The sequence below is a fragment of the Babylonia areolata genome, chromosome 18 (assembly GCF_041734735.1).
Source record: "Babylonia areolata isolate BAREFJ2019XMU chromosome 18, ASM4173473v1, whole genome shotgun sequence".
NCBI lineage: Eukaryota > Metazoa > Mollusca > Gastropoda > Neogastropoda > Buccinidae > Babylonia > Babylonia areolata.
Genome location: NC_134893.1, coordinates 54,458,424 through 54,471,196, shown reverse-complemented (window position 1 = coordinate 54,471,196; position 12,773 = coordinate 54,458,424). Strand labels below are relative to the sequence as shown.

At 45.1% G+C, this 12,773-nt stretch overlaps 1 protein-coding gene across 1 annotated transcript in view; it reads left to right on the top strand.

The window, feature by feature from the left end:
- The window catches only part of LOC143292914 (dynein beta chain, ciliary-like), an 85,553-nt gene that overhangs the window by 46,511 nt on the left and 26,269 nt on the right, over positions 1-12,773 (top strand). The window contains exons 34-44 of the mRNA XM_076603605.1: positions 244-520; positions 825-1,107; positions 2,098-2,271; positions 3,056-3,361; positions 4,367-4,534; positions 5,729-5,968; positions 6,358-6,610; positions 8,526-8,752; positions 10,309-10,614; positions 11,453-11,614; positions 12,048-12,281. Coding sequence (XP_076459720.1) covers positions 244-520; positions 825-1,107; positions 2,098-2,271; positions 3,056-3,361; positions 4,367-4,534; positions 5,729-5,968; positions 6,358-6,610; positions 8,526-8,752; positions 10,309-10,614; positions 11,453-11,614; positions 12,048-12,281 — 2,630 coding nt within the window. The remainder of the gene's footprint in view (positions 1-243; positions 521-824; positions 1,108-2,097; positions 2,272-3,055; positions 3,362-4,366; positions 4,535-5,728; positions 5,969-6,357; positions 6,611-8,525; positions 8,753-10,308; positions 10,615-11,452; positions 11,615-12,047; positions 12,282-12,773) is intronic.

Sequence of the window (12,773 nt, the reverse complement as noted above, 5' to 3'; positions counted from 1 at the left end):
ATTATTATCATTATCATTACCATTATCATAATAATAATGATAATGATAATGATAATAATAATAATAGTAATAGTAACAACAACAGCAACAACAACACTAATAATAATAATAATAATAATAATATCATCATCATCATCATCATCACATCATCACTATTATTATTATTATTATTATTATTATTATTATTATCATTATGATTGAACACACCCATGGTGACCATCTCTCCGTCACTGCTGCCGCCAGGTCTCTTCTCGGTCATCATGCGTGACCTGGCCAACATGAGCGGTGACGGGCCCAAGTGGATCGTGCTGGACGGAGACATTGACCCCATGTGGATCGAGTCCCTCAACACGGTGATGGACGACAACAAGATCCTCACCCTGGCCAGCAACGAGCGCATCCCCCTGACCCCCTCCATGAGGCTGCTGTTTGAGATCAGCCACCTGAGGACCGCCACACCCGCCACCGTGTCCAGAGCTGGCATCCTCTTCATCAACCCTCAGGATCTGGGCTGGAACCCGTCAGTGTTTCTATTAAGTTTTGCTTCGTTGTCTTGTCTCTGTTATTCTTTTTGCTTTAACTGATGTTTTTTGTGATTATACATGTATAGTCATGTTGCCGTCTTTGTCTGAAGTGTGTTCAAATGTTGAAGAACAAAGAACTGAACAGAACATATTTCAAGACCCACTCAAGACTGGTTTATTGTTCATACAATAGTGTAGAAATTTACTTTTTGACATGTGCAAACATTAAAACAATATTTCTCACATATTAATATGGAAGATGCCCTTTATTTTTGAATGATTTCTTCTTCTTTTTTTCAGGTACGTTCAGAGCTGGATTGACACACGTGAACTCCAGTCTGAGCGTGCCAACCTGCAGATTCTCTTTGACAAGTACGTCCCCACCTGCCTTGATGTGCTCCGCAATCGCTTCAAGAAAATCACCCCCATTGTGGAGATCTCACATGTGCAGATGTTGTGTCACCTGCTGGAGTGTCTGCTGACTGAGAAGAACACTCCCCCAGACTGTCCCAAGGAGCTGTACGAGTTGTACTTTGTCTTCTCCTGTGTGTGGGCCTTTGGCAGCTGCATGTTCCAGGATCAGGTGGGTCGGAGATAAATGTTGATCATCTTCCATTCATTCGGACGATAAACCGAGGTCCCGTGTGCAGCATGCACTTAGCGCACGTAAAAGAACCCACGGCAACATAAGGATTGTTCCTGGCAAAATTCTGTAGAAAAATCCACTTCGATAGGAAAAACAAATAAAACTGCACGCAGGAAAAAATACAAAAAAAATGGGTGGCGCTGTAGTGTAGCGATGCAATCTCCCTGGGGAGAGCAGCCTGAATTTCACACAGAGAAATCTGTTGTGATAAAAAGAAATACAAATACAAATTCAGTCCCTTGTTTATAGAGACGTACACTGTCAGGTGGCTTCAGTAGACTGACTGCTTTCCCTTTTTTTGTTTCCTTTTCTAATCATGTAACTGAATATATGAATACAAGAGCAACATTATTTGTGGAAATTGTACAACTACATTACGTTATGTAAAGTTGCAGTATGCCAAAATATAACAACTACCTTTGTGAAAGAAGACATTTACGACAGCGAAGAGCACCCAGAAAGAAAATTAAGAAGACCATATAACTTTATACAAAAGCTGTTCTTCATCCTTTTAAACTGGCATGCTTTACACGACAGTCAGCCTTTGCTGGGGGAGGGGGCAGTGAAAGGAGGGAGAGAATAACCTTTATCCATCCACCCTTTACATTATCTCAAGCATTTATCAACATCACACATCTTACAGCTGTTACAGCAGAGGTCAACTCCAGAGAGCCAGGGAGCTGTTCCTCATACATATTCATGTTTCTTAGATATTTTACTCATATAGTCAAGGTAGTTATAGACCCACAGACACAGGTATACACACACATTCACACACACACACACACACACACACAAAGAGACGCAGATTTATACAAATGACTCCATGTTTGTAGAGTGCATAGAGCTTGGTCTCTGACCGAGGATAGGCACTGTATGAGTATCCGTATCAATCAGTCAGTCGAAGGTCTTTTGGTCCATCTGCAGCTTGTGGACTACCGTGTGGAGTTCACCAAGTGGTGGGTCACAGACTTCAAGACCATCAAGTTCCCCACTGCCGGCACCATCTTCGACTACTACATCGACCCGGAGACACACAAGTTTGAGCCCTGGACCAAGAGAGTGGAGAAATTTGAGTTCGACCCAGAGCTTCCGCTGCAGGTATTCATGTGATTTACACTTGAAATGCTGAGTGCATACTCATTATTGTGCAGCTCTAACAATTAAACAAACACACAAAATATGTATAGGTTCTGGCATCCATAGAAAGTAAAGTAACAAAATTAAGAAAAAAATATCTACTTTTGTATTCTTGTCTAAGAAAATTGTAACTCAGCATTCTTCTGTGTATGTTGGTGTGTGTGTGTGTGTGTGTGTGTGTGTGTTCAGTAGGTGCACAACGCACAACACTTTGATGCTGCATGCGCTGTTAATCATTCCTCTCTCCCTCCTCCTGTTTGTCAGTGAAGACTCAGACAACGCTGGTATTCAGGGTCTCCGGTATACACTAACTGTGCCCATAGTTAACTGCGCACTGCTAACCAGTCCTCGCTCTTACTGTCAGTCACAGACAGAATGATCAGGGTGAAGTGTACACCAGCTGTTTCAGCTAAACTGCGTTCCGTTAATCAGCCCTCACTCCTAGTGTCAGTAAAAGACAGCATGATCAGGGTGAAGTGTACACCAGCTGTTTCCGCTTAACTGTGTACTGTTAATCAGTCCTCACGTCCTTTCTGTCAGTGAAGGCACAGACTGAGCGCCAGTATTCAGAATGTGTGTTGGTATCTCTCTCTGTGTGTCTCTCTCTCTCTCTCTCTCTATATATATATATATAAAATTATATATATATATATATATATATATATGTATACACACTGAACTGTTCCCATTTAACTGTGTACCCCCACCCCACCCCCCTGTGCCTCCTCCTCCACCCCCAAAACAGGCCACCCTGGTGAACACGTCAGAGACGACCCGCGTGCGTTACTTCTTGGACATGCTGATTGAGAAGCGACGCCCGGTGATGCTGGTGGGCAACGCGGGGTCCGGCAAGACCGTGCTGATGCAGGACAAGCTTGCCAGCCTGCCGGAGGACTTCATGATCGCCAACGTGCCCTTCAACTTCTACACCACCTCCGAGATGCTGCAGCGCGTCCTGGAGAAGCCCCTGGAGAAGAAGGCCGGGCGGAACTTCGGGCCTCCTGGAAACCGCCGCCTGGTGTACTTTGTGGACGACATGAACATGCCAGAGGTAGGGTTTTGGTTTTTGCCCATGTATCAAAAAAAAGAAAGAAAAGTTAATGACAATGGATATATAGTAATAATGGATGTTAGAATTATGGGTATATAATGATGATGGAGTTTTAATTAGAAAAAACAACAACAAAACAAAACAAACAATAATAATGATAACGATAATGGGTGTATACAAGCATGCTGTTTATAATGCGTGATAATGGGTGTATATATGCATGGTATTTCTAATGCGCTCCACCATCTTTAAGCATACAGGGTGGGGTTGGGGTGTGGGGAATGATTGCAAAAATGAACAACACAGAGCAGAATTATTAAGACTTATGGATATGACAATTATAATGTGTCACTGAGAAAGCTACACATGCATGCATGCATATGCACACACACACACACACACACACACACACACACACACACACACATCTCCCCTGTACCCCACATCCCCACGCACTCACACTGACTGACTGACATATTTAATGGATTAGGCTGGAGAGAGAGAGAGAGAGAGAGAGAGAGAGAGAGAGAGAGAGAGAGAGACAGACAGACAGACAGACAGACAGACAGAACAAACACCCACGCACTTCCTTTCTGAATGTTTCTGAATACACTGAAATAGAGAGAGAGAGAGAGAGAGAGAGAGAGAGAGAGACAGACAGACAGACAGACAGACAGACAGAACAGACACCCACGCACTTCCTTTCTGAATGTTTCTGACTGCACTGAAAGAGGGAGAGAGAGAGAGAGAGAGAGAGAGAGAGAGAGAGAGAGAGAGAGAGAGAGAGAGAGAGAGAGAGAGAGACAGACAGAACAAACACCCACTCACTTCCTTTCTAAACGTTTCTGACTGCGACGCGAGAGAGAGGGAGAGAGAGAGAGAGAGAGAGAGAGAGAGAACAAATAGACAGAGACAGAGAGACAGAACAAACATCCACACACACACACACACACTTCATTTTCTAAACATTGTTTTCTCAACAACTACTGCACACCTGGTGGGCAGGTGGACAAGTACTACACGGTGCAGCCCCACACGCTGATCCGGCAGCACATCGACCACGGCCACTGGTACGACCGGCAGAAGCTGAGCCTGAAGGACATCCACAACACCCAGTACGTGTCCTGCATGAACCCCACCGCCGGGTCCTTCACCATCGATTCCCGTCTGCAGGTCAGTAGTGCCTGGATGGAGCCTGCCATTCTGTGCATTCTGTGCAATAGCTCATAATTTGTTTGTGTCTGGATGGAGCCTGCCATTCTGTGCATTCTGTGCAATAGCTCATAATTTGTTTGTGTCTGGATGGAGCCTGCCATTCTGTGCTTTCTGTGCAATAGCTCATAATTTGTTTGTCTGGATGGAGCCTGCCATTCTGTGCAATAGCTCATAATTTGTTTGTCTGGATGGAGCCTGCCATTCTGTGCATTCTGTGCAATAGCTCATAATTTTTTTGTGTCTGGATGGAGCCTGCCATTCTGTGCATTCTATGCAATAGCTCATAATTTGTTTGTGTCTGGATGGAGCCTGCCATTCTGAGCATTCTGTGCAATAGCTCATAATTTGTTTGTGTCTGGATGGAGCCTGCCATTCTGTGCATTCTGTGCAATAGCTCATAATTTGTTTGTGTCTGGATGGAGCCTGCCACTCTGTGCATTCTGTGCAATAGCCCATAAATTTGTTACAGAAAAAAAGGAGTAAAATTGATGACCTACATGAGCATGCATGCATACCTTTTCAAAATTGTCATACTTGTTATGGAAAAAAAAGAGTAAAATATCAGTTACTTTTGGGTGCATTCAATAGCTGTATTTGTTCTGAAAAAGAAATAGTAAATTCATGATGTTTAGGAACATATTTGCCTACAATTATTCTAGAATAGCTGCATTTGTTACAGATAAAAAAAAAATGATGACCTTTAGGAGCATACAAGCATACCGTGCTGGAATGGCCATATTTGTTGTGGAAAAAATGTAAAATTAATGACCTATAGATGCATACGCTCTTACCATTCTGGAATAGCTGTATTTTTTATGGAAACGTTAATGAATTGATGACCTTTAGAAACACACATGTTTATCATCGCAGAATAGCTGTATTTGTTTCGTAGAAAATGTAGAAATTGATATGTGATCCAAAAAGATATTTGAAAATTTCACTTTGAGATGAGAGAGATAGTATTGTTACACATGGGTTTCAATGTTTATGTTCTCTCTTTCTCTCTCTCTCTCTTGAGTATATGCATATGTGTGTGTGTGTGTGTGTGTGTGTGTCTTTAACATGTAACTGAAAAGCAATAAGCATATCACAATGATTAACATGCCTATTTTCTTTTTTTTTCTCTTTTTTCTTTGTCCTGCATGCTTGCAGCGCCACTTCTGCGTGTTCGCCATCAGCTTCCCCAACTCTGACGCGCTGACCACTATCTACACCAACATCTTGGGCCAGCACCTGGCGATGTCAGGCTTCACAGGCCCCGTGCAGAAGTTCACCACCAACCTTGTAGCCGGGGCGCTGACCCTTCACAACAAGGTGGCTGTCACCTTCCTGCCCACCGCCATCAAGTTCCACTACGTCTTTAACCTCAGGGACCTGTCCAACATCTTCCAGGTGTGTGTGTGTGTGTGTGTTTGTTTGTGTGTGTGTGTAGTGTGTTTGTGTGTGTGTGTGTGTGTGTGTGTGTGTGTGTGTGTAGTGTGTTTGTTTGTGTGCGTGTGTGTGTGTGTGTGTGTGTGTGTGTGTGTGTGTGTGTGTGTGTTTGTTTGTGTGTGTGTGTGTAGTGTGTTTGTTTGTGTGTGTGTAGTGTGTGTGTGTGTGTGTGTGTGTTTGTGTGTTCGTGTGTGTGTGTGTGTGTGTGTGTGTGTGTGTGTGTTTATTGGTGTTTGTGTATAGTATGTATGTGTAGTCTGTGTGTGTGTGTGTGTGTGTGTGTGTGTGTGTGTGTGTGTGTGTGTGTGTGTGTGTGTGTGTGATCTTCACACAGATTCTCTCCTGTGCAGGGCATTCTGTTCTCCCTTCCTGAGTGCGCCAAGACCCCAGTGGACTTGATCCGCCTGTGGATGCACGAGACAGAGCGTGTGTACCGTGACAAGCTGGTGGATGAAAGCGACATGGCTGCCTTTGACAAACTGCAGAAAGAGATTGTGAAGAAGTGCTTTGAGGACGCTGATGAGAACCTGGTGTTCAAGCGCCCCCTGATTTACTGTCACTTTGCCCAAGGCATCGGGGACAACAAGTACCTGCCCATTGAGGGTGAGCTGCTATTTTTTTCACTTTTCTAACTAGCGCTTACTCTTTACTTGCGTGCTTATTATGCCCTTGTGATATGCAAGCCAGGAACGAAAAAGAACACACAATCGTGTCGGGTTCTGTTGCTGTTGCCATAATAAAGTGGTTTTTTTTTTTTTTTTTTTTTTTAACTGGGCTGGGTTGTGAGCACTGTGCTCAACCCCCAGCCTGAAGGACCAGTGGATTGTGCTTTGTCTACCCATCGACCTGTCTGGCTTGGATGGCCCTAGCAGGAGCAGGAGCTCCCACCGGCATAGCTCCCATGGTCCGTGAGGCATGGAAACCTCCATACCATGGCAACGTGGCAATCCTTTGGGCACATGTTTGTCATTCGTGTGTGTGTGTGTGTGTGTGTGTGTGTGTGTGTGTGTGTGTGTGTGTGTGTGTGTGTGTGTGTGAACATTTGCTTCATCTTTCTGGTTTCGATCTGTATGTGTGATGGGGGGGTGTTTCTTCAGGGAAATGCTCAGCAGGAACTGCTTTATCATGTAATGTCGTAGTTAGTTTGCATTATTTGATTGTTGATCTGCGTTCGTGTGTGTGTGTGTGTGTGTGTGTGCCTGTAGGTGCCTGTACGTGTGTGGGTCATTGAGTGAGTGCGTGAGTAGTGTGTCTGGGTATGCGTGCATTTGTTGGTGCATGTGTGCGTGCGTACGTACGAGCGTGTGTGTGTGTGTGTGTGTGTGTGTGTGTGTGTGTGTGTGTGTGTGTGTGTGTGTGCGTTGTGTGTTTTGTACGTATGTATGTATGTATGTATGTATGTGCATACATGCTTATGTTCTTCTTCCAGTTTCAATTGTCTGCTTTTTTTGTTGTTATCATTATTTCGTTTTTATCTTCTTTTTTTTTTAATACCTGTTGCATTTCTTGATTTAATCAACTGACATGACGTCTTTGAATTGTTTTCTCTTACGTATGTTTCAAATGATATGCATATGTTTGTGTGGGAATGTTTGAGTGAATGTTTTTACTGCTATTGTAAAGCGCATAAAGTTTCAAGAATATGCGCTATAGCAAGATAGTCTTAATAAATAAATAAAATAAATGCTCACAGGTGGTTAAAGACGGCACTTGCTCTTACTCATTATACATTAATCTTTAGTATCAGAATCTTCAAAAGGAACGAACTGTTGAGCAGTTGAGCTTGAAAAAGTCTTTACAAAAAAAAGAAGTCTTTTTTTTATTAACCGGTTGGATGTAGCACCTGTCATACGCTTAGCGTATTACACATCTATAGCAACAACGGTGTGAATGAATGAATGAATGCAAGTTTCTTGTGAAAGATCCAATCCAGTATTATCAGGCAGGCACAGACTGAGCTCAAATCCTACTTATATGACTTAACTGGGGAGTTTGATTTCAGGCTGGTCTGAGATCATATCCACCATCGTCAGACAGGCATGGTGATTGAGATCTTCTTCTTCTTCTGCGTTCGTGGGCTGCAACTTCCACGTTCACTTGTATGTTCACGAGTGGGCTTTTACGTGTATAACCGTTTTTAACCCGCCATGTAGGAAGCCATACTCCGCTTTCGGGGGTGTGCATGCTGGGTTCGTTCTTGTTTCCATAACCCACCGAACGCTGACATGGATTACAGGATCTTTAACGTGCGTATTTGATCTTCTGCTTGCGTATACACACGAAGGGGGTTCAGGCACTGGCAGGTCTGCACATACATTGACCTGGGAGATCGTAAAAATCTCCACCCTTTACCTACCAGGCGCCGTCATCGTGATTCGAACCCGGGACCCTCAGATTGAAAGTCCAACGCTTTAATCATTTGGCTATTGCGCCCGTCGGTGACTGAGACCAAATCCAGTATCATCAGACAAGGTGTAAATGGTATATGACTCAATGGGGGAGTTTTGTTTATTTTCAGGCTGGACGGAGATCAACAAGATCCTGGTGGAGGCCCTGGAAACCTACAATGAGCTGAATGCTGCCATGAACCTGGTGCTGTTCGAGGACGCCATGATGCACATCTGTCGCATCAACCGCATCCTGGAGCTGCCGCGTGGCAACGCCCTGCTGATCGGGGTTGGAGGCAGCGGCAAGCAGTCCCTGTCCAGATTGGCCGCTTCCATCAGCAGCCTCGAGGTCTTCCAGGTCAGGTTCCACTGTCCTTGTCAACGTCTGAAGTCTTGTCTGCTCGTCAGGTTTCACTGTTTTTGTTTGCTGTCAGAAAGTCCTTCTTGTCAGGTTTCACTGTCCTTGTTGCTGTCTTAAGTCCTGTTCATCAGGTACCGCTGTCCTTGCTGCTGTCTGACGTCCTGCTCATCAGGTACCACTGTCCTTGCTCCTGTCTGACGTCCTGCTCATCAGGTACCACTGTCCTTGTTGCTGTCTGAAGTCCTGCTCATCAGGTACCACTGTTCTTGTTGCTGTCTGAAGTCCTGTTCATCAGGTACCACTGTCCTTGTTGCTGTCTGAAGTCCTGTTCATCAGGTACCACTGTCCTTGTTGCTGTCTGAAATCCTGTTCATCAGGTACTTGTTGCTGTCTGAAGTCCATTCTATCAGTACCGCTGTCCTTGTTGCTGTCTGAAGTCCTGTTCATCAGGTACCACTGTTCTTGTTGCTGTCTGAAATCCTGTTCATCAGGTACTTGTTGCTGTCTGAAGTCCATTCTATCAGTACCGCTGTCCTTGTTGCTGTCTGAAGTCCTGTTCATCAGGTACCACTGTTCTTGTTGCTGTCTGAAATCCTGTTCATCAGGTACTTGTTGCTGTCTGAAGTCCATTCTATCAGTACCGCTGTCCTTGTTGCTGTCTGAAGTCCTGTTCATCAGGTACCACTGTCCTTGTTGCTGTCTGAAGTCCTGCTCATCAGGTACCACTGTTCTTGTTGCTGTCTGAAGTCCTGCTCATCAGGTACCACTGTCCTTGTTGCTGTCTAAAGTCCTGCTCATCAGGTACCACTGTTCTTGTTGCTGTCTGAAGTCCTGCTCATCAGGTACCACTGTCCTTGTTGCTGTCTGAAGTCCTGTTCATCAGGTGCCACTGTCCTTGTTGCTGTCTGAAGTCCTGTTCATCAGGTACCGCTGTCCTTGCTCCTGTCTGAAGTCCTGTTCATCAGGTGCCACTGTCCTTGTTGCTGTCTGAAGTCCTGTTCATCAGGTGCCACTGTCCTTGCTCCTGTCTGACGTCCTGCTCATCAGGTGCCGCTGTCCTTGTTGCTGTCTGACGTCCTGTTCATCAGGTACCGCTGTCCTTGTTGCTGTCTTAAGTCCTGTTTCTCAGGTACCGCTGTCCTTGTTGCTGTCAGAAGTCCTCCTCATCAGGTTCCACTGTCCTTGTTGCTGTCTAAAGTCCTCCATGCATCAGTTTAAGTTGTTACTGTGCTTGCTTCAAATCTTTCATGACCTTTGTGTCTGTTTCAAGTCTTTCATGGCATTTGTTACTGTTCCACATCTTTTATGGCCCCAGTTTCTGTTCCTCACACACACACACACACACACACACACACACACACACACACACACACACACACACACACACACACACACACACACACACACACACACACACACACATACACACACGTGCGCAAACACATGTACACACAGACTGCAGAAGTATCCCCGTATGCTTGTGTTCGCCAAACTTGATGGGCCTGACTTCAGTATTGTGTAATAAAAAATCCTCCACCTGCTTGCCGTTACAGATTACTTTGCGGAAGGGCTACGGCATTCCGGATCTGAAGGCAGATCTGGCTGCCCTGTACCGTAAGGCAGGCTTGAAGAGCGTGGGCATGGTCTTCCTGATGACGGATGCCCAGGTGGCCAACGAGCAGTTCCTGGTGCTCATCAACGACTTGCTGGCTTCTGGCGAGATCCCCGACCTGTTCCCTGACGACGAGGTGGAGGAGATCATCGGTGGGGTCCGCAATGAGGTCAAGGGACTGGGCATGGAGGACACCAGGGAGAACTGCTGGAAGTTCTTCATCGACAAAGTGCGACGGCTTCTCAAGGTATGTGAGGCTGTATTTATGTATGATAGTTGTGTCTGACTGTTACCATCAGAACAGCAGCGGAGACGACTGCTGTCCCGGCTATCTGGACTGGAATTTGATTATATAGGCGTCTTGTTCAAGTTAAATCCCCAATCTCTCAGCTAAGGGGGCCTTAAGACAGTTGGTAATATGATGGTCTACAGAAGCCAAATAGCCCCGAGGCTGCAGCACTAATGGAGATGTTACAGACTTGTGAAAGGACAGAAATGAATGGTAAATAACACTTTCAGTGTGAAAGTTACAGAACTATGCTCACAACAGCAATTGCCAAATGCATCGAGATTATGAGCTAACAGATGAAACAAATAAAACTGCATGCAGGGGAAAAAAAAACGGGTGGCGCTGTAGTATAGCGACGCGCTCTCCCTGGGGAGAGCAGCCCGAATTTCACACACATAAATCTGTTTTGATAAAAAGAAATACAAATACAAAATACAAATTTTTGCAAATTGTGCATCATGGAGAAATTTGTGAAAAAAAAAATCGAAACAAAAGAATGCTGGTTCTTTGAGTACAAATGAATCAGAGAAAATTTGCAAAATTTGTCAGGCATGCACACAAGCAATTGGAAGAACAATGTTATATGCACAAATTGTTGAATGCCATCAGTGGGGGGTAAATTGTGACACAGAAAGTTGGATACAAGCTTTTTTTTTTTGGAACAACAGTATTGTATATCCATAGTTTTGTATACCATCAAGGGAGGTATAATGTAACCAAAAGATTACGAGGCCCACTGTCATCATCAGATTTTGTGCTTGGTGAAAAAAACGTGATGTATCTTTTCTGTCGCCAGGTGGTGTTGTGTTTCTCCCCTGTGGGTTCCACTCTGCGTGTGCGTAGCCGCAAGTTCCCAGCCATCACCAACTGCACGTCCATCGACTGGTTCCATGAGTGGCCGGAAGAGGCCCTCATCTCTGTCAGCGCCCGCTTCCTGGAGGAAGTGGAACTCCTCAATGTAAGGCCTCTTTTCTCAGCATGTATGTGTATGTATGTGCGTGCGTGCGCGCGCGCGCGCGTGTGTAATCATATATATATATATATATATATATATAGAGAGAGAGAGAGAGAGAGAGAGAGATGTGTGTGTGTGCGTGTGTGCGTGCGTGCGTGCGTGTGTGTGCGCGCGCGCGTGCGTGTGTGTGTATCTGTCTGACTGTCTGTCTGTCTGTCTGTCTTTGTGCATTTTGTAAGAATGTGCAAAGTGTTTTGTGTCATCACAGTTTACTCTTTTTTTCATAACAGAATGGGATAATAAAAACAACGTAAATTACACACACACACACACACACACACACACACACACACACACACATATGATCATCATCATCACACATACCATCACACCCACTATCGTTCAATACCGGCACTGGCTGTTTCTATACTTGCAGCCTGAAATACGAGACTCCATCTCCAAATTCATGGCCCACGTGCACAAGTCGGTGAATGAGGTCAGTCACCAGTTCTTGACCAACGAGAAGCGCTACAACTACACCACGCCCAAGTCCTTCCTGGAGCAGATCACCCTCTACCAGAACTTGCTGAAGAAGAAGAACAGTGAGCTGCAGGCCAAGATCATTCGCCTGGAGAACGGCCTGGAAAAACTTCGGAGCACAGCTTCACAGGCAAGTATATCTATCTATCTATGTATGACAGTCAGTCATGTCTGACTATTACCATCAGAACAGCAGGGAAGGCAACTGCTGTCCTAACTGTCTGGGGTAGAATCTGACTGTACTGGAGGAGTAAGGGTGGAGGTCACCATATATGTAGATGTGGAGTGACGGCCTGGAGGTTGCACGTCCGCGTAGGAAGCGATGGAATCTGAGCACACTGGTTCGAATCACACAGTGGCCAGTATTCTCCCCCCCCCCCCCGCTCCACTAGACTTTTGAGTGGTGGTCTGGACGCTAGTCATTGGGATGAGACGATAAACCGAGGTCCCATGTGCAGCATGCACTTAGTGCACGTTAAAGAACCCATGGCAACAAAAGGGTTGTCCCTGGCAAAATTCTGTAGAAAAGTCCACTTTGATAGGAAAACAAACAGAATTGTAGGCAGAAAAAAATACTAAAATACGTACACAAAAAAGGGTGGTGCTCTCAGTGTAGCGACAC